This window comes from Dipodomys spectabilis, unplaced genomic scaffold (genome assembly GCF_019054845.1).
Source record: "Dipodomys spectabilis isolate Male_0828 unplaced genomic scaffold, ASM1905484v1 ptg000273l, whole genome shotgun sequence".
Lineage (NCBI taxonomy): Eukaryota > Metazoa > Chordata > Mammalia > Rodentia > Heteromyidae > Dipodomys > Dipodomys spectabilis.
Genome location: NW_024870950.1, coordinates 9,943,248 through 9,967,143, shown reverse-complemented (window position 1 = coordinate 9,967,143; position 23,896 = coordinate 9,943,248). Strand labels below are relative to the sequence as shown.

Below are 23,896 nucleotides of genomic sequence, written 5' to 3'. Positions count from 1 at the left end.
AACCTTGGAAGACCTTGGAAACTTGCTGGCTGTGGCTTCTCGGATAAGATCTAGCAGGAAGAGAAAGTCAGCTCAACCTCTCATCAGAGGATAGAAGTTTCTAGAACCAGCATACCATTTCCCATCAAGAATACTGGCCACCTGCTTATAACCTTCCCCCTGCCCCCCTCCCCCCGCCTGCCCAACATACACATGTGGTGTAGCTGGGAAGAACCCCTAGATGTCTGGCAGAGGGGTGGGGGAGGGCAGTAGCTGTGGCCCTTCCCAGCAGAAGGCTGAGCATATAAACAGGGCTGGCTTTCCCCTCTGGTAATTTGAGCTCTTGACTTCAGCAGTGTGTCTTCATTGCCAAGGAAACAGCATACACACAGGCCACTCAGATCCCAGGCATTCTGGTAGCTGCCCCAACAGGGTAGAGACACTTATCAGGAACCTAGGTAGGGCCAGAGGACTTTCACACCAGAATGTGACCTTGAGACACATTTTTCTACTCCTTCCATCTAGTCCTCCCAGCCCTCTGTGCTGAAGTTGGTCGCCTAGAATGCACAAAGTGAGTCTGGAAGCAGCCCTAAGGCCCTCTGTTCCTTTCTAGTTATGTCATCCTTTGTGCATTTATCCTGGCTGAGCCTCAGTTTCCTCCTGTGTCCACTGCGGTTAATATTTTGTTGGGAGTTGTTCTGAGATACACACACACACACACACACACACACACACACATATGTAACATAATACGTAGAGGTACTGTAATTGGTTCAAGACACACATGGAGCCATCTCAAAACACTTGTATTATTACCACCCTTGGGTGGATAGGGCAGGCTGAGTGAATCAGTAGGCTTTCTCTTGCTTCTGCACCATTCTCTCTCCAGGATAGTGGTTTGCTCAGGATTGTTCCAGGGATCCCTTTAACAATGAAGACAACTCTTCCCTGTATTCTATACCCATCTTCTTCTTCCTTTTTTGTTTTTTGGGTCCGGTCGTGAGGCCTGAACTCTGGCCCTGGGCGCTGTCCCTCAGCTCTTCAGCTCAAGGCTAGCGCTCTACCACTTGAGCTACAGCACCACTTCCGGCTTTTTTCTTTTTGCCTGTGTGGTGCTGAGGAATCGAACCCAGGGCCTCAGGGATGCAAGGCAAGTGCTCTACCACTGAGCCACCTTCCCAGCCCCTCTATACCCATCTTCTCACTGTGGTACCCCACCTAATCTCAGGTGGGGTGCAAAGGAAACTTGGGAACTGGCTTCAGTGTCCTCAGCCCTCCTTGACCACAGCCTCCAGGTCTCAAGGACTGTACTCTGTTCTAAGGCTTCACTCATCCATCCATCCATCCATCCATCCATTCATTTTACTGACCTATACTCAGTATCTGAGTATAGGCCCTTTTACCAGGGGCAATATAATGAATAGACACGGCTGGGCTTGTTCATGTGTCACCTGATCTAGAGATCAATCTCATTTAGCTATGATTTGTTTTCACATTTTGTAGACATGGTAACAGAGGCTTCAGGGGTCACTGGCCAGAAATAGCAGAGCCAGATATACCTAGAGATGGGTTTCAGAGAACTTGAGCTCTTCCCCCCTACCGTTACTTCTGCATCCTCACCCAACAGCTGGGGGTTCCAGAAGGTTCCCTGGGTGCTGGCCCAGTATGCACAGATGGTGTCCCACAGGCAGTCAGAGGCCAGGCATTTATGAGTCAAGACTGTCAAGGGGACTATCTGAAATCCCAACCGTGGCATGAACAGCTTGGTATCCCTTACCCAATCATGCTCTGGCTGCCAAGAGGGCCGATGGAATGACTCAGTGACACATCCCTTCTCTGTGACCCCCACTTCCAGTTGAACACAGATACATCCAGTAGAGGCCGCATGTGATGAGGCTTATAATTCAGGAAGGCTGCCTGGGCCTGATCGCCCTGATCAGGCACCATGCCTACCTAGAGCCTTCAGCTCCTTATCTGTGGAATGGGGGTCTAGTCCCTGGAAGATCATCTGAAATAGGACCAGGGCCTATTCATATCCCCTACAGAGCAGTCCCAAGAGACTGCCACGACTATCCCAATCATGTATGAAGAGTGACATGTACTGAGCAATCAGTTCCAGTGTCCTCTCAGTCATCAGTGAGCAGTGATCACAACAGAAGCTGGGATCTGGGGTGGGCCTAGGCCTTTCTATGGAGGTAACAGCGCCCCCTACCAGATGTTTAGATTCCCTTTACCTCTTGAGCTATAAGCGTTGAAAACTATTCTAGAAGCTAATTTCCTCATGGATAAAAGCAACTGCCACACAGGGCTGGATGGAAAACTGTAAACAGTAAATAAAGCTAAACAGTAAACCCCTGGGCCCAAATGCCCACTCTCAGGACAGGCAAAGTGTTGTCAATGGGCCATCAAGAATAGATTTGTGCAGGCTGTAATCCTAGCTACATGGGAGGCAGAAGTCAGGAGGATTGATATTCAGGGCTAGCCCAGACAAGAAAGTTAATGAGACTTTCATCTTAACTAATAGAAAACTTGGGCATTGTGGTGCATATCTGTCATCCCAGCAGAAGCACAAACAGAAGGATCATGGTCCAGATCAGCCCAGGTATAATGTGAAATCTTTTAAAAAAAACTTTATTATTATTGTTACTATTATTATTATTACTATTGTTTTAGTTGGTCATGGGGCCTGAACTCTGGGCCTGTGCGCTGTCCCTCAGCTCTTCAGCTCAAGGCTAGCACCCTACCAGCTGAGCCACAGTGCCACTTCCTGCTTTTTCTGCTTATGTGGTTCTGAGGAATTGAACCCAGGGCCTCATGCATGCAAAGCAAGCACTCTACCACTGAGCCATCTTCCTAGCCCCTAATGTGAAATCTTATTTGAAAAATAATTAATGCAAAAGTGGCTTGCGGTGTAGTTGCACATGCTTAGCCAGAACAAGGCCTGAGTTAAAACCCCAAAACAACCAACCAACAAAACAAAACCAGACATGATGGCCTGTGCCTGACCCAGCTACCTGCGAGGTCTAGGTAGGGTCCACTCTGCAGGGACACCCACTGCCCCTGCCTTCCCTCCTAATCCCAAATGATTCCAAGACAAAGTCACTAAGGCATCCTAGAAAATGAATATAAATTAAAGGTTTATTACAAAATGCAAAATGTTAATTTCTCATTGTCAGTGATTCAAGAAAACAAAGTCATGACCCCTGGATGCAGCTGGGGCCAGTAGAGAACAGTGTGCAGGCTGGGGGGTCAGAAGCCAAGCTTAGGAGCGAGCTGACAGACACTGATTCACAACCTCCAGTAGGTGGGTGTTCTCCAGGGCAGCTGCTACTCGCTCCTTATCTGCAAGCTGTTTGTTCACTGTGTGAAAGAAGGGGTGAGAAAGGCAGAATCAAAACCAGCTCTGGTTAAGCTGCTAGCTAGCCTAATCTCTAAGCCTTAGTATAAGCTACATTCCCACCAATATAAGGCTCTCCTATCACCTTCCTAGGACCCCATATCTTAAATCAGACTACCCAACCAATCATATAAGCCCACAGTGATCCTGTCTTCTTAAGACTGCCTCTCACCTGCTTCTGATACTGTCAAAATCTGACACAACTTTCCTGTTTACTTGGAGAGCACAGGGGGGTGGTACATGGTAAGCAGGAGATTTGAGTCAGGTGAGCTTTGTTATAGGCTAAATCTCACAGACAATTCCATTCACCTAGTCGGAATTCCGTTCCCCAATTTCCCTATAGACCACTGTGGCAAGGTAGTACCTCCCACAGCACAGGGCCCTAGGATATCACTTTCATCACCAGCTCACACTTACCTGCATGCTCCGAGGCATGGGTTCCTGGGGTAATGTGCACATCCATCTGAGAAGGAAACAACCTGAGCCTGAGCACTCACCCCTTCTTGTCTCCCCCTCCCCCCACCCCCTTTCCCCGCCCCCAACCCTCCAGTGCTACTTCCAACGAATTCTTCCTCCTAATCATGCCTCTAGATTCTGGTCCCACCATTACGCCCCAAACTCACCCACAGCCATTCCAACTCTACCCAAAGGACTGGCCAACGACCGTGGGTCAGATCCAAATCCACCTACAGCTCCTCTTGCCACACCCTTCACTATTTTTTTTTTCCTTTGCCACTTTCCAGTTCAGATCTCTCTTACTATCACACCAACTTGGCCAATTTCAGCCCACTTTCATCTCTGCTAGTTGGGATCCTCCTAGGCCCTAACTCTGATATCCTCTCCATGTCCCTGTTCTTCCAGTCCCCTCCTCCTTAGCAGCAGACTTAGTTGCACCCTCCGGTGCTCAACTCCAACTGACCTTGAAACGCTGGGGAAGGGACCGCAGAAGCTTGACTTTGATAGACAAGCCAATAAGGGTGGCCATGCTGCAGTGCGGAATGGTGGGTGTGAAGGCCACTGCCACTGTGCTCTCAGGGTCACTAACCTGGTGGGAGGTGTTGGGGGAGGGGGAGAGAGGTCGGACATCACAATTATCCCCAGCCCAGGTGCCCTCCAAGCCTGTTGCTGTGGGCAAATCACCTAATCTTTACGGGCTTCAGCATCAATACCCCTAAAATGGGCATGGTAAAGATCCCCCGCTTCCCCCAACTCAGGTGTCTGCTGCTCAAATCCAAACGAGTCGCTTCCCCGCCCCCCCCCCCCCCCCCCCCGATGCTGGGCGTGCCTCACCTGAACCCGAACTTGCTCGACGACGTTCAACTCCTCTAGCGTCAGGGGATGCTCTGGGTCATTGATGGAGCGAATAAGATGTGGTAAGTGAAGGAAAGCACGTCCTGTGTTTCTGTCCACTTAGAAGCTCAGCCAGCGGTCGGACTCCAGTCACTTCCCCGCTCCCCGCCGCCCCCGGCCCGGCCCGTCCCGGCCCGTCCGCTCCCCGGCCCGTACCGTCCGCTCCCCGGCCCGCCCCGTCCCGGCCCGTCCGCTCCCCGGCCCGGCCCGCCCCGTCCGCTCCCGGCCCGTCCGCTCCCCGGCCCGTCCCGTCCGCTCCCCGTCCCGTCCGCTCCCCGTCCCGCCCCGTCCCGGCCCGGCCCGTCCCGTCCGCTCCCCGGCCCGCCCCGTCCCGCCCCGTCCCGGCCCGTCCCGTCCGCTCCCGGCCCGTCCCGTCCCGTCCGCTCCCCGTCCCGGCCTGCCCCGCCCCGTCCCGGCCCGTCCCGTCCGCTCCCGGCCCGTCCCGTCCGCTCCCCGGCCCGTCCGCTCCCCGGCCCGCCCCGTCCCGGCCCGTCCCGTCCGCTCCCCGGCCCGCCCCGTCCCGGCCCGTCCCGTCCGCTCCCCGGCCCGTCCCGGCCCGTCCCGTCCGCTCCCGGCCCGTCCCGTCCGCTCCCCGGCCCGTCCGCTCCCCGGCCCGCCCCGTCCCGGCCCGCCCCGTCCGCTCCCGGCCCGTCCCGTCCGCTCCCCGGCCCGTCCCGTCCGCTCCCCGGCCGGCCCCGTCCCGGCCCGTCCCGTCCGCTCCCCGGCCCGCCCCGTCCCGGCCCGTCCCGTCCGCTCCCCGGCCCGTCCCGGCCCGTCCCGTCCGCTCCCGGCCCGTCCCGTCCGCTCCCCGGCCCGTCCGCTCCCCGGCCCGCCCCGTCCCGGCCCGCCCCGTCCGCTCCCGGCCCGTCCCGTCCGCTCCCCGGCCCGTCCGCTCCCCGGCCGGCCCCGTCCCGGCCCGTCCCGTCCGCTCCCCGGCCCGCCCCGTCCCGGCCCGTCCCGTCCGCTCCCCGGCCCGTCCCGGCCCGTCCCGTCCGCTCCCCGGCCCGTCCGCTCCCCGGCCCGCCCCGGCCCGGCCCGTCCGCTCCCCGGCCCGCCCCGGCCCGGCCCGTCCGCTCCCCGGCCCGCCCCGTCCCGGCCCGTCCGCTCCCCGGCCCGCCCCGGCCCGGCCCAGGCCCAGCACCGGCGGATATCGAAGATCTCCCGTGCGTCTATGCTGTCGGGAACCTCCTCGTCCTCCTCCCCTGCAGTCACGGGCCGCTCCCCAGAGCGCTCATAGATGAGGGGGTTTGCATTCTCCAGCAGCCCACCGCCTCCGCCGCCGCCCACCATCCCGCAACGGCGGCCGACCCCAGCCGGGGTCCACTTCCGCTCCTAATAGCCCACTTCCGGAGTACGGGAAGGAGGCGTGGCGTGGCTACGGGGTGGCGCGAGGGACCCGGCGCGCTTTTCGGAATCCGCCTAAGGTTTGGGGGAAGCGGTGGCTTTGCGTGCTGGCCTCTGAGACCGAGGGAAAATGCGGATGGCTCCCGCCAGGCTTTAGAAGGGACCCGGGTCAGGCGAGGCCTGGCGATCCCGCGGAGACCTTGACAGAGGCCAGGGTCGTTCCCATACAGCCTATCGGCTCTCTGAGGCCGAGTCTCGCCATTTCCTCCGAGAAATCCGGCTGGCCTGGCGTGTCGGGGACTCTGACACCAAGCTGTGAAACCTGGGGGAAGGTTCGAGAGTTTGGAACGCGGCCTCGGAACGCTGAGAGCTGGCCATGAAGGGTTAAAGCAGACAGCTCTGGAGATACTCGGGATCTTGTGGATAAAAGAGCTGAGCTAGCAGCTTAACCTTGGGAGGCTAGGTAAGGACTTCTGGTCTGGGCTCTCCCTGGGCTGCAGCCTCCTGCAAAAGAATAAAGGAACTAGTATCTCTCACAAGCTCTGTTTCGGCTCTGATTGTGATAATATAGATGCTTTTCTTTTTGCCCGTATCCATGGTAACCTTCTTTGTGTAAACTCAAATAAATATGCTTGCTGGTGGAAACTTGGGGCCCAAGTGCCCGTGAGCCTTGGGACCCCCATGCCCCTCCCCCATCTCTCTGTCAGTGTCTCTGTGTTTTCTCTACTTTTCTTCTGCTCTGATATCCCATCGCTAGCCTTGGGTTGTGTTTAGCAACACCAGTGTCCAGACTGGCTATTGCTATCCCAGCAGAGGTCTTGGCTTCTCCAGAAGTGATGTGCCTGCTACTCCTACAGAACCATAGGGCCAGGAGGGACTCTGGGTTTGAGGAGAGAGTCCTGGTAACTCAGAGGCTACAGAAGTCACTGAGTACCTTCAAGGAGACCAACAGGGGCACAGGAGATAAGGAGGTAGACATGGCCTTCTGGCTCCTCAGGAATTTTACCAAGTTCAGTGCCCACTCTTTCGCAATGCAAACCTTGCACAGTACCACGTGTTCCTGCCCCGTCCAAAGTCTGGAGTGGGAAAGCTCTAATTTGCTATTGCTGCTGCGGCCAGTGCCGCCTGTGGATGAAACTCAGCATGCTCTGCAGCACTGACAGAGGTCTGGGTTCCCACCATGCTGCTGCATCAGCCTCGTGCATGCTATGGTGTATGGGCTCCGGTTTCTGCTTCTTCAAGGTGAGACTCCTCCAGGGGGCAACAGAGACTAAGGTCAGCTCTGCCGGACTGCGCAGAGGTGGAGCTTGAGGGGAAGGTGTCAAGGAGGAAGTTAACTGCTGAAGACAAAAAATGTCCACAGGCTATTTTGGAAACTCTTGGTTATGCGACTGTCTCTCCTACCTTACCACAGACCTTGAGAACCTAAGTCCCAGCATGACCACCAGCAAGTTCCCCTTAAATGTTTGTCAAGTGGGTACAACTGTGAATTTTATCTTGGTGGTAAAAGTAGCAAGGATAGCCATTGAGGGAGAGAGGTAAAAGGCTAAGTCCTTAAGTGTCAGTCACAAGTGTGATTGAATGGAACAGCTCTTTTTTTTTTTTTTTTTCGTGGGTTGTGGGGCTTGAACTCTAGGCCTGGACACTGTCCCTGACCTCTTCAGCTCAAGGCTAGCATTCTACCACTTGAGCCACAGTGCCACTTCTGGCTTTTTCTGTTTATGTGGTGCTGAGGAATTGAACCCAGGGCCTCATGCATGGGAGGCACTACCACTGAGCCACCTTCCCAGCCCCAGAACAGCTCTTTTCAAATAGGGAAGGGTCCATGCAGACCCTAAGACCATGACTCTAAGGATTGAGGGAACTTGAAGGAGTCCTAGCAATAAACTTGAGTCCTGATTTCAAGGAGGAGTTTCAGGCCAGGCACCAGTGGCTCACGCGTGTCACAGGAGGCTGAGATCTGAGGACCGTGGTTCAAAGCCAGCCTGGGCAAGGAAAGTCCATGAGACTCTTATCTCCAATTAAGCACCAGAAAACTGGAGGTGGAACTGGGGCTCAAGTGGTAGAGCACTCTCCTTGAGCTGAATTGCTCAGGGGCAGCACCCAGACCCAGAGTTTAAGTCCCAGGACAGAAGGAGTTTCAGGATGAAGAACACAGTCGCAGCTCCCTGTTCTTGTTCAAATGCTCACCTTTGCCCCATGGGAGCTGGGGGCACAGTCCATTTGTGGGTTCCTGAGCCTGCTTCTCTTCAGAGCACTCCTGAATTTCTCCATTACAGCCTTCACCTCAGTAAACATAATGATCTCAGGTCTGGAGACAGCTCCTAGTATCTCAAGAGCTGCAGAAGCCACACAACCCACCTGGAGGAAAGCGAAGGGGAAGTAGGAGAAGAGGAAGGCTCACATCCTGAGTGCGAGCCACTGACTTCCTGTGACTTCTGCCCTGTCAGTGCCACTTTCTCCACAGAAATCTCTTTCCCCAGCCCCACCCAGATCCCCACCTATTCCAGCAGGTCTAAACTCCTGCTTGCACAAGGCCCAGTTTAATTGTGCCTGTGAGTGAGTTGCAGTGTGCCACACAGAGGCACAGAAACAGTCCTGTGAGCCAACCATGCCTCTGGACCGATTTCCTGCCTGGCTGACTGCAATGATCTGTGGGTTCCTGCTTCTCCCACTCCAGATCCACGGTGAGACTCCTGCAGGGGGCGATGGGGACCAGGTGAGATCTGCCACATGGTGTAGAGCAGAGCTTGAGACTGGGGAAAGGGAAGGAGGAAAAGGCGAGTCAAGAGCAAAGTGTGGGAAACTTATGCCACTTTAAAGTACCCCCACGAGGTGACCAGATTGGTCTCCAAATATCTCAGAGAGGGATCATAGACACCTGAGGACACCAAGGAGTGAGCCAGCCCACTGTGGGAAGCTCTGATTTTCCCTAGATGGGCAGAAACCTCCAGGAAGAGGATGGTGTGTGTGTGTGTGTGTGTGTGTGTGTGTGTCTGTGTGTGTGTGTGTGTGGTGTGTGTGTGTGTGAGAGAGAGAGAGAGAGAGAGAGAGAGAGAGGAGAGAGAGAGAGAGAATATTCAGGACAATCATTTCTCTATATCTGTGGCTGTGTCTGGCTGTAGTTGCTAATGGTCCTGGGTAAAGCAACAATAATACCTTCATGCTGCCATTTGCTTTTGAGTAGGTTACCCCATTGGCTAGAGAAGTACCATGGCACCTCCAAAGTGGTTCCAGGCAAGGTGGTACACAGACCCTCAGCCACACAATGTCAAAGCTGAACTAAAGGACTGTCGGTTCTTTGCACTTATGTATCAGTCCTTGGCAAAGGCATAGCTCGGCTTTGCAGGGCAAAGCATATGCCCAGTGCCTGCTAGACAATCGAGGCCCTTATCAAGAGCTCATGCCAGAAAGAAACCATGCCCAGGTGTGTGTGTATAGCCCTTGATCTTTCTCATCCTACAGCCTCCTAGTAGGGTCCCTAACAATGTTCTCCATCTAATCTGCCTAAAGTGTCTCCCCCTTACCTTACCCATGGGCCTCACCTATTCCTTCCAGGCTTCTTCTCTTTCCTCTTCCCTTCTCTTCTCTTTCCTCTTCTCTTCTCTTCTCTTCTCTTCTCTTCTCTCCTCTCCTCTCCTCTCCTCTCTTCTCCTCTTCTCCCTCCCTCCCTCCCTCCCTCCCTCCCTTCCTTCCTTCCTTTCTTTCTTGCTTTTTTTTTTTTTTAGTTGGTCATGGAGCTTGACCTCTGGGTCTGGTTCTGTCCTTGAGCTCTTCAGCTCAAGGTGTGTGCTCTGCCACTTGAGCCACAGCGCCACTTCCAGTTTTCTGGTGGTTAATTGGAGATAAGGGTCTTATAAACTTTCTTGCCTGGGCTGGCTTGAACCACGATCCTCAGATCTCAGCCTCCTGAGTAGCTAGGAATTACAGGCGTGAGCTCCTGGCACCCAGCTTCCTCCCTTACTTTTTTTTTGGGGGGGGAGGGGGAGTTGGTCGTGGGGCCTGAACTCTGGGCCTGGGCGCTGTCCCTCAGCATTTCAGCTCAAGGCTAGCGGTCTACCACTTAAGCCACAGCACCACTTCTGGCTTTTTTTGTCATGTGGTGCTGAGGAATCGAACCCAGGGCCTCATGCATGCAAGGCAAGCACTCTACCACTGATCCACCTTCCCAGCCCTCCCTTACTTTTTTTGACCAGACTCTAGGAGGTCATCAAGGCCTTCTTGGCAGAAAGGTCTGCACTAAGACTTCTGTATTAATTCATCTTTAGCTTGGATTCATTGGTTCAGAATCTGACAAGACCCTAGTATCACCTATCCTACCCAGTCCTGGCTCCTCAGAAGGACCATCAGTCACAGGGTCTACTCTACAGTGTCAGGACTTTACCTAAGAACCCTTGGTTTTTGCCTAACTGTTCACTAACCCCCCACTTTCTGGAGCTGGGCTCTGACTCCTGACATGAGGAATACGTATCCCCATGTGTGGCTCAGCTTCCTGGTACTAGTTCACAGAGGTTCCTCTCTGAGGATGAAGCATCTTCCATGTAAACTGGTCTCTAACAGGAGCATATCAGCAATGCTTGTCCTTTGCGGTAACAAATATTAGACATCAGTGTCTGATGGCCACAATGAGGTACATGGTCTGAAATCCCATCTTTCAAGACATCTCAGGTAGCCTGTCTATTCCCAGGGTCAAGGATGTATTTTACTGGACTTGAGGTTGGTAAATGGCTGTCACTGGCGTCTGTACGTAGCTACTGCTCAGGCCTCCCTACACAAGGTTAATCAAACTTGCTGATCCTTAAAGTTCTAATGGGGAAAGGGAATAGCACCACTCCGAGAGTTCTTGGGGCTTTAATTTTTTTCTTATAGGAATAGTTCAGATCTGCCAATTTCTTTTTTCCCCCCTCTTTTGTTGGTCATGAGGCTTGAACACCCACAGCTGCTGGTTGGGCAGACCCAACCCTGATGTAGCATTACTCTACCCACAGGTCATGACTCATCCAGCCCCATCAGGACCACACAATATGGGCAGGTGAAGGGCAGCCTTGTCCATCTGAGGGACACTGATGTCAAGGTCCACACCTTCCTGGGAATTCCTTTTGCCAAGCCACCTGTAGGACCACTGCGGTTTGCCCCTCCAGAGCCCCCTGAGCCTTGGAGTGGTGTGAGGGATAGCACCTCCCACCCAGCCATGTAAGTTCTTGCAGGGAGCCCAGGGGACTTCAGTGTCGGAGTGGGACAGGAGCTCCGAGCTGTGGGTCAGGCTGAGCAGTTCTTCCATCTGAACACCACAGCTAGTTCCCTTAGCATGTGGGAAAACCTCCCAGTGCATTTTCCTAAAAATATGTTGATGTTCAAAGAGTGCAGCATCTTTGCTAGGCTCAGGGATCTAGTCTTGACATGTGGACAATATTAACACCAGGTGCTAAAGAGAGGAGCAGAGATAAACTTCCTTTGTCTTGATTTGGACTAATCTTCCACTGTTATCTGGGAGATGTGCAGGCTGGCTGTAAGAGTCTCTGCCCCAGCAGCTGATGGTATGTACAGATCCTTAAGGAGGGCAGCAGTGGTGGTTCTTTGGAGAAGTTAAACTCTTCAGTTCACTGTGCCAACCCACAGGGCCACGTGCCACTGACCCATGAAAAGTCTATGTGCTCCCAACTGGAGACTCTGTGGAAGGGTGAAGTTCCATGAGAGTCTGAACTTGGGGTGAGGAAGGTCCTCCCATCTCAATTCACTCACTTGTGTGATGGCAGCAACTCTGTTCCAGGCCTGAATGGGTACTGGGTGAATTGGTGAATGTCAGTCCTTACAGCCAATGGTTCCTACAGAGTCCTCTAAGAGTCGAGAACTTCCAGCCTGGAGAGTGGTGGGATCGAAGCCCCCAACAACCTTGAGGTCTACCTGGAAGTCAAGGCTTCATCTAAGTCTGAGACCTGCACCTGTGTAGGAAGAAACTTTAGAGAAGGGCTGTGCCTGAACAGAACACGAGGGATGGCAGAGGCTGAGAATAGCTGGGAGCAAGTCCCAGGGGCTGGGTTTCACCACTGTATAATCCTTAGAATATCTGTCTGCCATTGTTATTAGGTGTCTGCAAAATGCCGAAGGAAACAATGCCATATCCACGATCCTGTTGAATATGACCATGACTCCCATCCCTGTATCTGAGGACTGTCTGTACCTCAGTATCTACTCACCTGTCCATGCCCATGAGGGCTCTAACCTGCCTGTGAGTATCAGGACATGGTCACCTGAGTGTTGAGTAGGAGGACATTTCTTTTGTGTGAATATTAGAAAAGTCAAACAGACCTAGGCTCTACTACAGCATGGATACTAATAAGAAGTGAGACAGTGAGGATACTGTCAGGTCCAGAAGGCCTTCTTACCCAGACAGGGGCTTTACCCTAGGTATGGAGACCCCAAGTCTTGATGGCTCCCAGAGATCAGATGCTCCATTGCACTTTACTCAACTGGACAATGGGTAATTGTCCTTTGGGGGAATTTCAGAGAGACCTTCTTTTATTGCCTACCTTAGAAATTTTCTGGGAGAACTAGATCCATGCTTTTATACATGGGGCAGATGAAAGCACAAGAGTGCTATATTCCTAATTGAACTTGGATCTTTAGCCATGGCAGAGACCATGGCCCCTTCTGGGCTCTGGAAGGAAGATAGTCTCAGAGAGCCAAATCAATGGATAATGTAGGGGGTAGCCGCGGAGGGCCTTGAGTTGGATCAGAACCAATGTCAACTATCTTGACTTTTCCAGGTGATGGTGTGGATCCATGGTGGGGGTTTAATTATGGGCATGGCTTCCTTGTATGATGGATCCAGGCTGGCAGCCATTGAGGATGTGTTGGTGGTCACTATCCAGTACCGTCTGGGAGTCCCAGGCTTCTTCAGGTGAGCCTGGGATTGAAATGGGCAATGAGTGCCAAGCACAGCTGCGACAGCCCTGTGACCCTTGTCTCTACCACTTCTCAGCACTGGAGACCAGCATGCCACTGGCAACTGGGGCTATCTGGACCAAGTGGCCGCCCTACGCTGGGTCCAACAGAATATCGCCCACTTTGGAGGCAACCCCAACCGTGTCACCATTTTTGGCGAGTCTGCAGGTGGCATTAGTGTGTCCTCACATGTCGTGTCCCCCATGTCCCAAGGACTCTTCCATGGGGCCATCATGCAGAGTGGGGTGGCCCTGGTACCTGGATTCATGTCCAGTTCCTCTGAGGTGGTTGTCAAGGTGAGTGCCCTCAACCATCCAGCCCAGACCCACTGTTTCACCCTTCATCCTCACAGCCTCTGGTTCTCTGTTTTGTGGAAACAATAAGGACCAAGGAGAGGCCTTGAGTATGTCTCCTTGGGAATTGTTGAGGGGTCAGGGATCAGAATTCACACCTCTCTGCCTCTCTGAGGCTGAGTATATTTTATGGCCAAGTTTCCTCATCCTGCACAGAACTATGTAAGTAAGCAGAAGGGAATGGCCCTTCTGGCTGGGGCCTCTGAGCATCAGAGAAGTGGGTACAATTTCACTCCTGCAACTCCACACTCCATACCCTGGGAGATTTAGGAGCACTGCACCCATCTGGGTCTGGGAAAACTCTTCCTCCTGCCTGGAACGATAAGATAGCCCCTGCCTGGTTGCTTTCTAGATGGTGGCCAATCTGTCTGCCTGTGGACAGGTGGACTCAGAGGCTCTGGTGTACTGCCTGAGGGGCAAGAGTGAAGAGGAAATGCTGGCTATTACCAAGGTCAGACCAATAGAGTGGGTATGGGGAAGGCAGAAAGACCACTGGCCTATGTGGGGAAAAGGGCAATAGGGTATAAAATAGCCAATCCTTAATAGTCTGAACTCTGTCTGTGACATGGCCTTTCCATGGGTTGCTGTCCTTGTAACCCTGGATGCAAAATGGAGACCAAGGGAAGCTCAGCCAAGTGTTGGATCTCTGGGGATAGGTTTGAGGCAGCATACTGGGAGGAGTTGGGAGGTGGTGAATTAGTTGAGTATGTTAGAAAAATGCCTGGAACCCGACCTCAACTCCCTGACCTTGAATGTCCCCTTAGGCCCTCACTATCAGCTCTGGTGTGGTGGATGGGACCTTCCTACTCAAGCACCCTCAGGAGCTGCTGGCTGCTGCTGACTTTCAACCTGGTCCCAGCATCATTGGCATCAACAATGATGAGTTTGGTTGGATCATCCCCAAGGTGAGGCCCAGTTCTAACTTGGTAGAAATCTGAGGAATGTATCTGGCATGATGACAAGGGCATCAGGACTCCATACCCTTTAATACCCTCAGACCCCAACTTGAATCTATTTTCCTCTTTGTCACCCAGCTCATAGGGATAGCAGACACTGAGGAGAAAATGGACAGAAACACCATACAGGCTGCTCTGCAGAACATATCAGCACACATGGTGAGACTTCTTGGGTCTCCCCATGAAGAGGCTACTCCCACATTCCTACCCATGCAGTGACTCCCAGGAGCAAAGGCCTGTGCTTGTGTGTTTGTGTGTCTAGGGGAAGATGGAAGGCTCACATCAGGGACTCGCCCTTTCCCCCAGTATTTTGTCCATCACAGGCTTCATCTCCCCACCAATAAGCTGCCTCCTCCCTGCCACTTCCTGCCTAGCCTGACTGTTTCTGATCCTCTAGGGCCAGATATTGTCTGCTGAGTATGGTGACCTGCTGATGGAGGAGTACATGGGGGACACTGAGGACCCCTATACCCTCCAGGCCCAGTTCCATGAGATGATGGGGGACTTCTTCTTTGTGATACCTGCACTGCAAGTAGCACATTTTCAGCGTGAGTACATCTGTAGCTGAGACTGACCACCTAGTGGATAGCTCAGGGCTATGTATCCCAGGTATACTCTGTGATGTCCAGGTCCTCATCTTTGTCTTTCTTGGACACCTGGTACCAGACACTGGATGATCCTCATGTCACTAAATCCTCATATCTAGTGTAAGAGACTAACAGAATTCTATTTTACAAGGAGGAAACAGATTAATAATATTTAATGACTTGCCCAAACCACATAGTTGGGAAATGTAAAGCCATGTTTCAACCAAGGTCTTCCCACACCATAGCTCCAGCCTGGGTATTCCAATCTCACTGTCTACATTCCAACCATCTTTGAACCTAGCACTGTAGCCAATGTTGTTGAAGTTGAAGAGTTCTAAGAAATGGAGCTACATATCAGATATAACCTCTTCCACAGGCTCCCATGCCCCAGTTTACTTCTATGAGTTCCAGCATCCGCCCAGCTTCTTCAATAAACCCCCCAACGTGAAGGCTGACCATAGTGATGAGATTCCCTTTGTCTTTGGATCTTCCTTCTGGGGCAGCAACAGTGAGTCTTTCTTCTTCCCTGGGAGCTGGGTCCCTGAGGTGATTGTCCTCACCATCCACATCAGGAAACCATGGCTGAGAGAGAGGATAGGATCCATGCTACAGCTGAAATGTGAAATGTTAATATTTGGACCCTTTCTCAAGTAGCCTGGGCTCTGTTCACTTGTTCCCATGTTATGTATATATGGTAGTCATGTATGGTAGGCAGGTTTTAAAAGGTAGGATTGTTCCTAAATGACCTCCCAGAGCAAAGAGAAGTCTTTGTAGGCCAGGAATGAGCCAGAGACAGACACAGCTAAAAGCAGGGATGAGTAATGCAAGTTGGATATTGGGAAGGGCCCTGCTCTGGAAGTAGGGGAGACATGATGACCAGGCCTGGTTTTCAGGGTCAAGTACAGATGATTGATGAGGATTGGCCAAACCTGAAACCTTGTTCTCTGTGCAGTTGACTTCACTGAGGAGGAGGAACTACTGAGCAGGAGGATGATGAAGTACTGGGCCAACTTTGCTCGGAATGGGTGAGATGACACTCCCACACCAAGCTCCCTAAGGTGGGCTCCACCCAGAGCTTCCCTTGTCTGTGGTGGCCTCATTAGCATATATGGGTCCTTCATCACATGAAAGTTCCATCTCTAGGCAGGGTACATTGTGGGTGCTGGTTACTGTGTCTTGCTCCAGTAATCTAAAAGATGGAGTCCAGTTCTGTGGAACAATCAAAGCTTGCCTGAATGAGATAGCACTGTGAAGACAATAGTAGTAATCCTTGCATTCCAGAATCAGAAGTTTCCCTGGACCCCTAACCTGCTAGGCTGCCTGGCTTGATCCACATGTGGGAGTCCTGGACTGGGCACAGCAAGACTTAGACTATTGCTATGTTTACAGGAACCCCAACAGTGATGACCTGCTCCATTGGCCCCTATTTGACCAGAATGAGCAGTACCTACAGCTAGACATCCATCCTGCTGTGGGCCAGGCTCTGAAGGCCTCCAGGCTGAAGTTCTGGACCAAGACCCTACCCCAGAAGATCCAGGAGCTCAAGGGGGCTGAGGAGAAGCATGTAGAGCTATAGTGGTCTATGTCAGGAGGAGTGGGCTTGAGTGCTGGTAGGGACATGAGGTGTCTACACATTTATCATGAAATAGGAATTGACTCCAATATTCACTTAGCCATTTATCTCCTCTTTATCCAGCCAGCCACCCAACCAGCTGATACTTATGAACAACTGCCTGTATGATGTTCATGATCAACTTGCCTGAACATTCTCTTGTTAGACACACTCAATAAATGTCCCCATGGCAATGAAGCTGGATCACCCCAGTGGTGCGTACTGTCCTCCATACCCCATTGGGCCTGGGACCCTTCCTTTCTTGCTCATCTCATCTCCTCAACCTCTGTCTGCTCCAAGCCACCACCCCCTCTTCAAATGAAGATGTTTTGAACACTGGCAGGGGGTTGATCCCATGCTGATCCTTCAGCAAACCCCACTTTATCTCTAACTTCTAAGTAACCATCAATGAAGCCAACATATTTTCTAAGTGTCTCTAAGACACACACACACACACACACACACACACACACACAGTGCTTTGTTGTGGATTAATTTATATGCAATTAAATTCAGTCATTCACCTGCATAGTTTGATAAACCTGAACATATACAGGAGATATACATCTACTCTCATATCATGTGTTAGAATGTTTCTTTCATCCAAAGAACTTCCTTTACATTCTTTACAGTTAATTATTTCCTTTTACTCAGCTTTTTGCAAACACCCAAATGTGTTTGTTTTTTATTCAAGTACTGGGACTTGGACTCAGAATCTTGTCTTCTTATTTGGCTTTTTACACTCAAGGCTGATGCTCTACCACTTGATACAACCCCCACTTTTAGCTTTCTGCTGGTTAATTGGACACAAGAGTCTCATGAACTTTTCTACCTGGACTGGTTTTGAACCTTGATCTTCAGCTCTCAGCCTTCTGAGTTGCCAGGGTTATAGACATGAACCACTACTGCCTGGCTCAAAAGTTGCTATAGATATTGTATGTAGTTTGGAAAAATTATATCCCAATGTGAGTTGTGTCACTACAATTAATGCTTTGAGAATCAAGTGGAACTTCCTTTCTTTTATTGAGGAGTGCTTTCTAGAATTCACACACCATTTTTTATCCACCCACAACTAGATGCACATCTGAAAGTGACACATTCTTTGCTATTTTTAATGAAGTTGCTTAGGACACATTCAGACCTCACTTTATGTGGACACATGCTTTCATATCTTTTGAATAAAAAACTGAAATTGTAATTACTGAGTTATATGATGAAAAGTATGTTTAACTTTTAATGAAAATGTCAAACTGCCTTCCCAAATGATTATTCTATCCCCTCTAGCCGTATATGAGGGTCGGAGTTACTCTATATCCTCAATACATGGCCTTATGGATGTTAAGACTGAGTATATTAAACAGAAATGTCATATAATATCACTATAGATGTTTCCTTGGACATTTAGATTCTACTTCCAACTTCCTCTTTGTCTTTGTCTCTTTCTGTATGTCTCGGTCTCTGTCTCTGTCTCTAACTCTCTCCCCCTGACTTCTTTCTGGTTTTCTTTGCTTGGGTGCTGTCCTTGTGCTCTTCAGCTCAAGGCGAGTGCTCTACAGCTTGAGCCACAGCGCCACTTCCAGTTTTCTAGTGGTTTAATGGAGATAAGAGTTTCACAGACTTTCCTGCCAGGGCTGGCTTTGAACCACGATCCTCAGATCTCAGCCTCCTGAATAGCTAGGATTACAGGCGTGAGCCACCAGTGCCTGGCTCTTCTTTCTGGTTTTCTTTGGATCCCTAGATATATGTGACTTTCCATCAATCTCTTCGTAAATTCAAATGTTTCTAAGACTCCCACATTGCATACATTTACCATTACCCAGTTGTCATGGAGAGCAAGATCTCTGAATGCTTGTTCAATAAGTGACAAATCATGAGAGCCTTCACCTCAGTAGTGGTTCACAGCGGCCTCAGAATTAAGAACTGCTCTGTTGTCCAGTTACAATAAAGAAATTTATAATATGTCCCTGAGACAAGCTAGGATCTCAGCCCCATAGCTTAGGTGCCAATAAGGTAAGGAAAATGAAGAGAGACCATCAGCCCAGAATGGGTCTGGGACCATGGCTTGGGCCGAGTTCATTAGATTGGATCTTCAGTGCACATCATGTGGATGGAATGGAGGTCAGAGGCTCTGTAGCCAAGTCATACAAGGACGATGAGTCCTTCAGGAAGACTACCAAGAAGCAAAACCCATGATGCCAGGCTGTAGGTTCATGGGGACCTTCAACCTTGCAGTGGTGCACCACAGCCACAGTATTAAGAAGAAGCATTGTGATTTTCAGTTAAAATAAAGGAACTTGTTCCTAGACCCTGAATTTCAAGGACCTAGACTCTCATCCCCTCAGCCCAAGTTACAATTAGAATAGGAGAATGAAGGTCAGAAAGAGCTATTGAGTCTGAGTAGCCAAATGTCCTTATCTTGAGGTTCCAGACCAGTGCCTTGATTTACCAATACTGCAGCCTCACTTTTTCCCCTTATCCAGTAACCGATTCAGCTGACCCCAGCCCAGCATCTTGAACTAACTTATACAGGAATTCAATCAAGAGAAACAGAGAAGCCACATCTTGAAAGGTCCAACTGAGAGTCTTATTACAAAGCTGACAACTGCAGATGAACTCCTGTCTCAAAGACCTGCAGCCCAGAATGTAGCTTGAACAAAGATTTTAAAGACAAAAACCACATGTTTGGTGTGGAGACCCAAGCCCAACAGAAGAAAACCAGATAGGGAATTACTCAGTGGCAAGCAAAGCTTTCCCCATAGGGGTGGCAAGCAAAGCTTTCCCCATAGGGGAGCTGTCAGGGTGGACAAATCAAACCAGCGAGGGAAATCATCAAGGGTGAGAATTATCTGTAGCAAAGCTTTCGTGGGGCTAAAAGCATGACATCTGCAAATGACCTATCTCATCTCTATGCTTTTGGAACTGGGTGAAAGGTCCCCTCCACCCAGCAAGGTGCCAGGATAGCTATGAGGAGAAGGCATGTTACTTAGAACCTGTAACATTATTTCACTAACACCCTGCTTCATTCCCTCTCTTCTTCAGCTTACATAATATCTATATCTCACTATTTGTTACTTTCTTATCAACCCCACCAGAACACTTGGGTGGAGCCACACCCTGGTAGCCTGTACCTAACTCTCAAGAGACTGAGATCTGAGGATTGCAGTTTGAAGCAAGACTGGGCAGAAAAGTCTATTAGATGCTTATTTTCAGATAACCAGCAAAAGCTAGAGTGCAGCACTGGTATTGAGGTGGAAAAGCTAAGGCATAGCTTTCAGACCCTGAGTTCAAGTCCCAGTACCGGCACACATAGACACTGACACAGACACAGACAGACACACACACACACACACACACACACACAGACACACATACACAGAATCCACAGGCAGAAGCACAACATTAGTTACTTTCTTATCAGCCACTACTGGATTATACTAGCATTCCCATGAACCCACTACAAAACCCAAGCATGTAAACAGGAGAGAATCTTTAAGCTTTGGCAAAGAGGCGCTGCAATAAACACGTGCTGATGGTGATTTTCTATTCTCCAAACTTGTCTGAGTCTAACAAGAGCATCTGCTCAAGTCTGGGTAGAGGAGTCTGGGTCCATGTCCTGAGCCAGAGTTCATTAGATTGGAGACCTTGAATGTATATCAGACATTGTGACTGGAATGGAGTTCAAAGAAACTATTTTTTTTTTTTGTGGGGTCTGAACTCTGGGCCTGGGCACTGTCCCTCAGCTCTTCTGCTCAAAGCTAGCACTCTACCATTTGAGCCACAGCACTACTTTGGGCTTTTTCTGCTTATGTGGTGCTGAGGAATTGAACCCAGGGCCTCATGCATACAAGGCAAGCACTCTACCACTGAGCCACCTTCCCAGTCCCAGTTCAGAAAAACTTTATCCAAGCTAGTCATGCTCTCCAGGAAAGCCTAAGAAGGAAAGCCTGTGGTACCAGGCTGTAGGTTCTCAACAGTATTATGCACCAGATAGAAGAGTCAAAGCTGGTTTTCACTGGCACCACGTCCTCTGAGAAGTCAGGCTGGGCTGCAGCTCCCGACCCCTGCTGTCTCACTACATCCTAGCAGGATTCTATGTATTTCACACACTCCTGATTACAGACCTGACTCCCAGATTACCACAGGCCCAGAGAGCCCTGTCTCCTCACAGTGCTCCAACCAGCAAGTTTCCTTTAAATGTTTTTCAAATGAGTCAAAGACTGCCTTTGAGCTCAGCCACCAGGGTAGCCGTATTTGAGGGTATGATGAATAGGGAAACAGATCCTTAAGAAATGCCAGAGTGACAAGTATGTTTGAATGGACCAGCCATTCCTAAATAGGAAGGGGTCCATGCAGATCCTCAGACCACAACTCTAAGGGACGAGGAACCTTGAGGGGGAATTGTTAATCTATGCCCAATGAGATCAATGGGGAATTTCAAAATGAGCACAGTCATAGATCCCTATCTCTGCTCAAGTGCTCACCATTGCCCCATGGAAGGTGGCAGGGGCATTGTCCATCTGTGGGATCCCAAGCCTGCTTCTTTGCAGACCAGCCCCGAATCTCTTCAGTACAACCTTCACCACAGTGACATTTCCCAGTATATCTCAAGGATTGCAGAAGCCACACAGCACCTCTGGAGGAGGGCAAAGGCAAAGTAGGAGAAGGGAAGGCCTCAGACCCAGAGTGCTGGCCACTGATTTCCTGTGACCACTGCCCTGTTAGTGCCACACTCTTGGTAGGATCAACCTTGCCCAGCCTAGAAAAGTCTCCGCCTACTCCCTGTCAAGTCCAGACTCCTGGCTGGGCAAGGTCTAAGTGAATTGTGTCTGTTGGTGGGTTGCAGTGTGCTGCATAGAGACACAGAAACAGTCCTGTGAGCCAGCCATGCCACTCCACCAACTTCCTGCTTGGCTGGCTTCAGTGGTCTGTGGATTCCTACTTCTCCCACTCCAGATCTAGGGTGAGACTCTTGAAGAGGATGGGGGCGGGAGTCAGGGACCAGAGTGAGGTCTGCCATACTGTGTAGAGCTGAGTTTGAGGTTGAAAAGGGGAGGGAAGAAGGGAAAGATGGAGATGACCAGATGATAGAGTAGGAAACTTGTGCTATTTAAGCCTCCACAAAATGCCCAGGGTGGTGATTATATAGCTCAGAGAGGGTCATAGATACCTGAAGACATAGAGGAGTGAGCCCAATATGAAAGAGTCAGAGGTGCACTGATATGTGCTAGGCAGAATCAGGGATTCTGGACATTTCCTTCCTCTGTGTGCTGTTGCTACTGAATCTGCTAATGTAATTGTCATTCACATTATTCTCTGTTCTTTAGTGGGTCCCCTGTATCACCAGAGAAGCATCATGGCATGGTCCAATAGGCCCCAGCAAAGGTTTTTGGTCCTGGAAGAGATATACTTCCCCAGAAACACATCCTCAGGTTGAACCGAGATGCCCCTGGTTTCTTTCATCTATGTATGAACTCTGGCCAAATGTTTGGCTTGGCTTCCAGGGCATGGTATCTCCTGGGCTTGCCACAAACTCTCCAGGCCCTTATCAGGAGCTCATGCCACCAGAGAATTATATCCATAAATATATGTGCAACCTTTGATCACCTCAGTCCACGGCAAGTTGGGATGGGTCCTACCCTCTCTTATCTAATTTGTCCTAAGCAGTTCCCTTCACTTCACCCACGGTCCACTCCTACCACAACCCCTCCCTCACTTGCTCTTGATTAGGCTCTGGATAGTGATTCTGAAATAGTGAGTCAAAGATAACAATTATTTATATGAGAAGGAGCTGGTTATTCAAATCTTGCTACCCAGAAGACCCAGGGTTTAAAATCTCCTAATTCAAGGGTCAGCTGCCTCATACCATTTCATGAGGGACTTGAAGCAACACACAAGTAGCTGATCTCTAATAGGAACCTATGAGCAATGTTTATCCTTAAACACATCAATTATGTAACAATTATGAAGCATGAGTGGCTGGTGGCCACAGTGAGGTCCAGGGTCAGAGTTCCCATGTAGCCAAAACCTCTTGTGTAGATAACGTGGAGGTCAGTGGTATGTCTTTGGACCTTGGAAAGATATTGGGAAATTGCTGCCTGTGGTATCTGTTTGTGATTGCTATCTTGATTCAGCCATACTAGGTGACATGGAACTTTATGATTCACAAATAGCTCCTGGAGAGTTCATAGGGACAGGAGAGTTACATTTTTTAAAAAATGAATTAGGTCCCATTTGTGAATATCTACAACTTGAAGGAGATACTGGGCAAAAGGGTTCCAGTAGACTTGGAATTGGTCCTGATGACAAAATTACCAGAGATTGTGGGCCTGACTAGATGTCTCAAAACACCTGAAGGAGAATGAATTTTGGGGCTACCAAATGGGAGCACACATGAAAGGATTCTATCTTATGGTAGGACCCCCCCCCCCCAAGGTATACAGCATCCATTTAAAGAATTATCATGTTTGTACAAGCCAGGTTGATGAGGATCATAAGATGATTTCCAAAGACCTCCTCCCTCCTCTATACCCAACACAAGTGGGCCAGAATTTTCATGATCTGATCAGAATTGTGTGACTCTCTCCTTGCAGCCTATTTCTTTTGGAATTTTTGATACCTCCAGTGTGAGTTCCTTGAGAGTTGGAAATGTTCAGTCCAATCCCCAGAGTCCTGCTAGTGGCTTGTAAAACCTGTTGGGTTGATGGACATGATGCTTATTATCCAGTACCTAAGACCCATGCCGAGCTCCACAGTCACTGTGCCTACTCAAAGGGCCAAGTGCCCCTGGTTAAGGAAATGTGTCTGTTCTTCAAATTGGAGACATGGTGGAAGGATTACAATTCCCTTGTGTGTGGATTTTGATTTCAGCAATGTTTCACTACCCTATGTATAAGTGAGCTTCATTCATTCATACTACACTGGTGTGGTGGCAACAACCCTGGACAGGCTTTAATTGGCACAGAAAGAAGGTATAAATGTCAACTATGGCAGCCAATGCTTCTAGAAAACTCTATGTGTCGAGATTTCCAAGGCTTAGGGGGAGAGAAACCAATGTTTCCAACAGAGCGAAGGCTTCCCGGAAATCAGAGCTCCATTCTAGTATGAGATGGAGAGTGTCACTCATCCCAAGCCTGTGGCCTGCACATTCTTTGGAAAAGACATGAGAGAATATTCTGTATAAATAGGACACTGGTGCAGCACAGGTTCACAGAGACTTCATTCTAACTTATTAGTTGTCTGGGGAGCTCATCTGTTAGGTGTCTGAGTGGCAGGGGGTACAGGGTTGATAACTTCATGACCATGTCATTCCAACTTAAACTGTCTCCCCACCACTCAGAACTTGAGACTTGCTGACACCATAAAGGAAATAAACA

At 50.3% G+C, this 23,896-nt stretch overlaps 2 protein-coding genes across 6 annotated transcripts in view; one reads left to right on the top strand and one right to left on the bottom strand.

The window, feature by feature from the left end:
• Window positions 1–3,099: 3,099 nt before the first annotated feature.
• Window positions 3,100–6,080, bottom strand: Ciao2b (cytosolic iron-sulfur assembly component 2B). Its single transcript, XM_042700674.1, has 5 exons — window positions 5,878–6,080; window positions 4,667–4,746; window positions 4,296–4,421; window positions 3,794–3,839; window positions 3,100–3,339 (listed from the first exon to the last, which is right to left on the bottom strand). The coding sequence occupies exons 1-5, from the start codon at window positions 6,014–6,016 to the stop codon at window positions 3,242–3,244; spliced, it is 489 nt and encodes a 162-aa protein (XP_042556608.1). The 5' UTR covers window positions 6,017–6,080; the 3' UTR covers window positions 3,100–3,241.
• Window positions 6,081–7,175: 1,095 nt separating this feature from the next.
• The window catches only part of LOC122126094 (pyrethroid hydrolase Ces2e-like), a 29,283-nt gene continuing 12,562 nt past the window's right edge, over window positions 7,176–23,896 (top strand). The window contains exons 1-13 of one of the 5 annotated variants that reach the window (XM_042700657.1): window positions 7,176–7,312; window positions 8,584–8,757; window positions 11,059–11,263; window positions 12,158–12,299; window positions 12,838–12,971; window positions 13,053–13,311; window positions 13,721–13,819; window positions 14,133–14,273; window positions 14,403–14,483; window positions 14,722–14,872; window positions 15,288–15,419; window positions 15,864–15,936; window positions 16,301–16,735. In XM_042700657.1, the coding sequence (XP_042556591.1) occupies window positions 8,682–8,757; window positions 11,059–11,263; window positions 12,158–12,299; window positions 12,838–12,971; window positions 13,053–13,311; window positions 13,721–13,819; window positions 14,133–14,273; window positions 14,403–14,483; window positions 14,722–14,872; window positions 15,288–15,419; window positions 15,864–15,936; window positions 16,301–16,487 (1,680 nt within the window). In that variant the 5' untranslated portion in view covers window positions 7,176–7,312; window positions 8,584–8,681 and the 3' untranslated portion in view covers window positions 16,488–16,735. Of the gene's footprint in view, window positions 7,313–8,349; window positions 8,758–11,058; window positions 11,264–12,157; window positions 12,300–12,837; window positions 12,972–13,052; window positions 13,312–13,720; window positions 13,820–14,132; window positions 14,274–14,402; window positions 14,484–14,721; window positions 14,873–15,287; window positions 15,420–15,863; window positions 15,937–16,300; window positions 16,736–23,896 lie in introns of those variants that run through there. The other 4 variants (XM_042700658.1, XM_042700659.1, XM_042700656.1 and 1 more) reach the window with 4 other exon arrangements.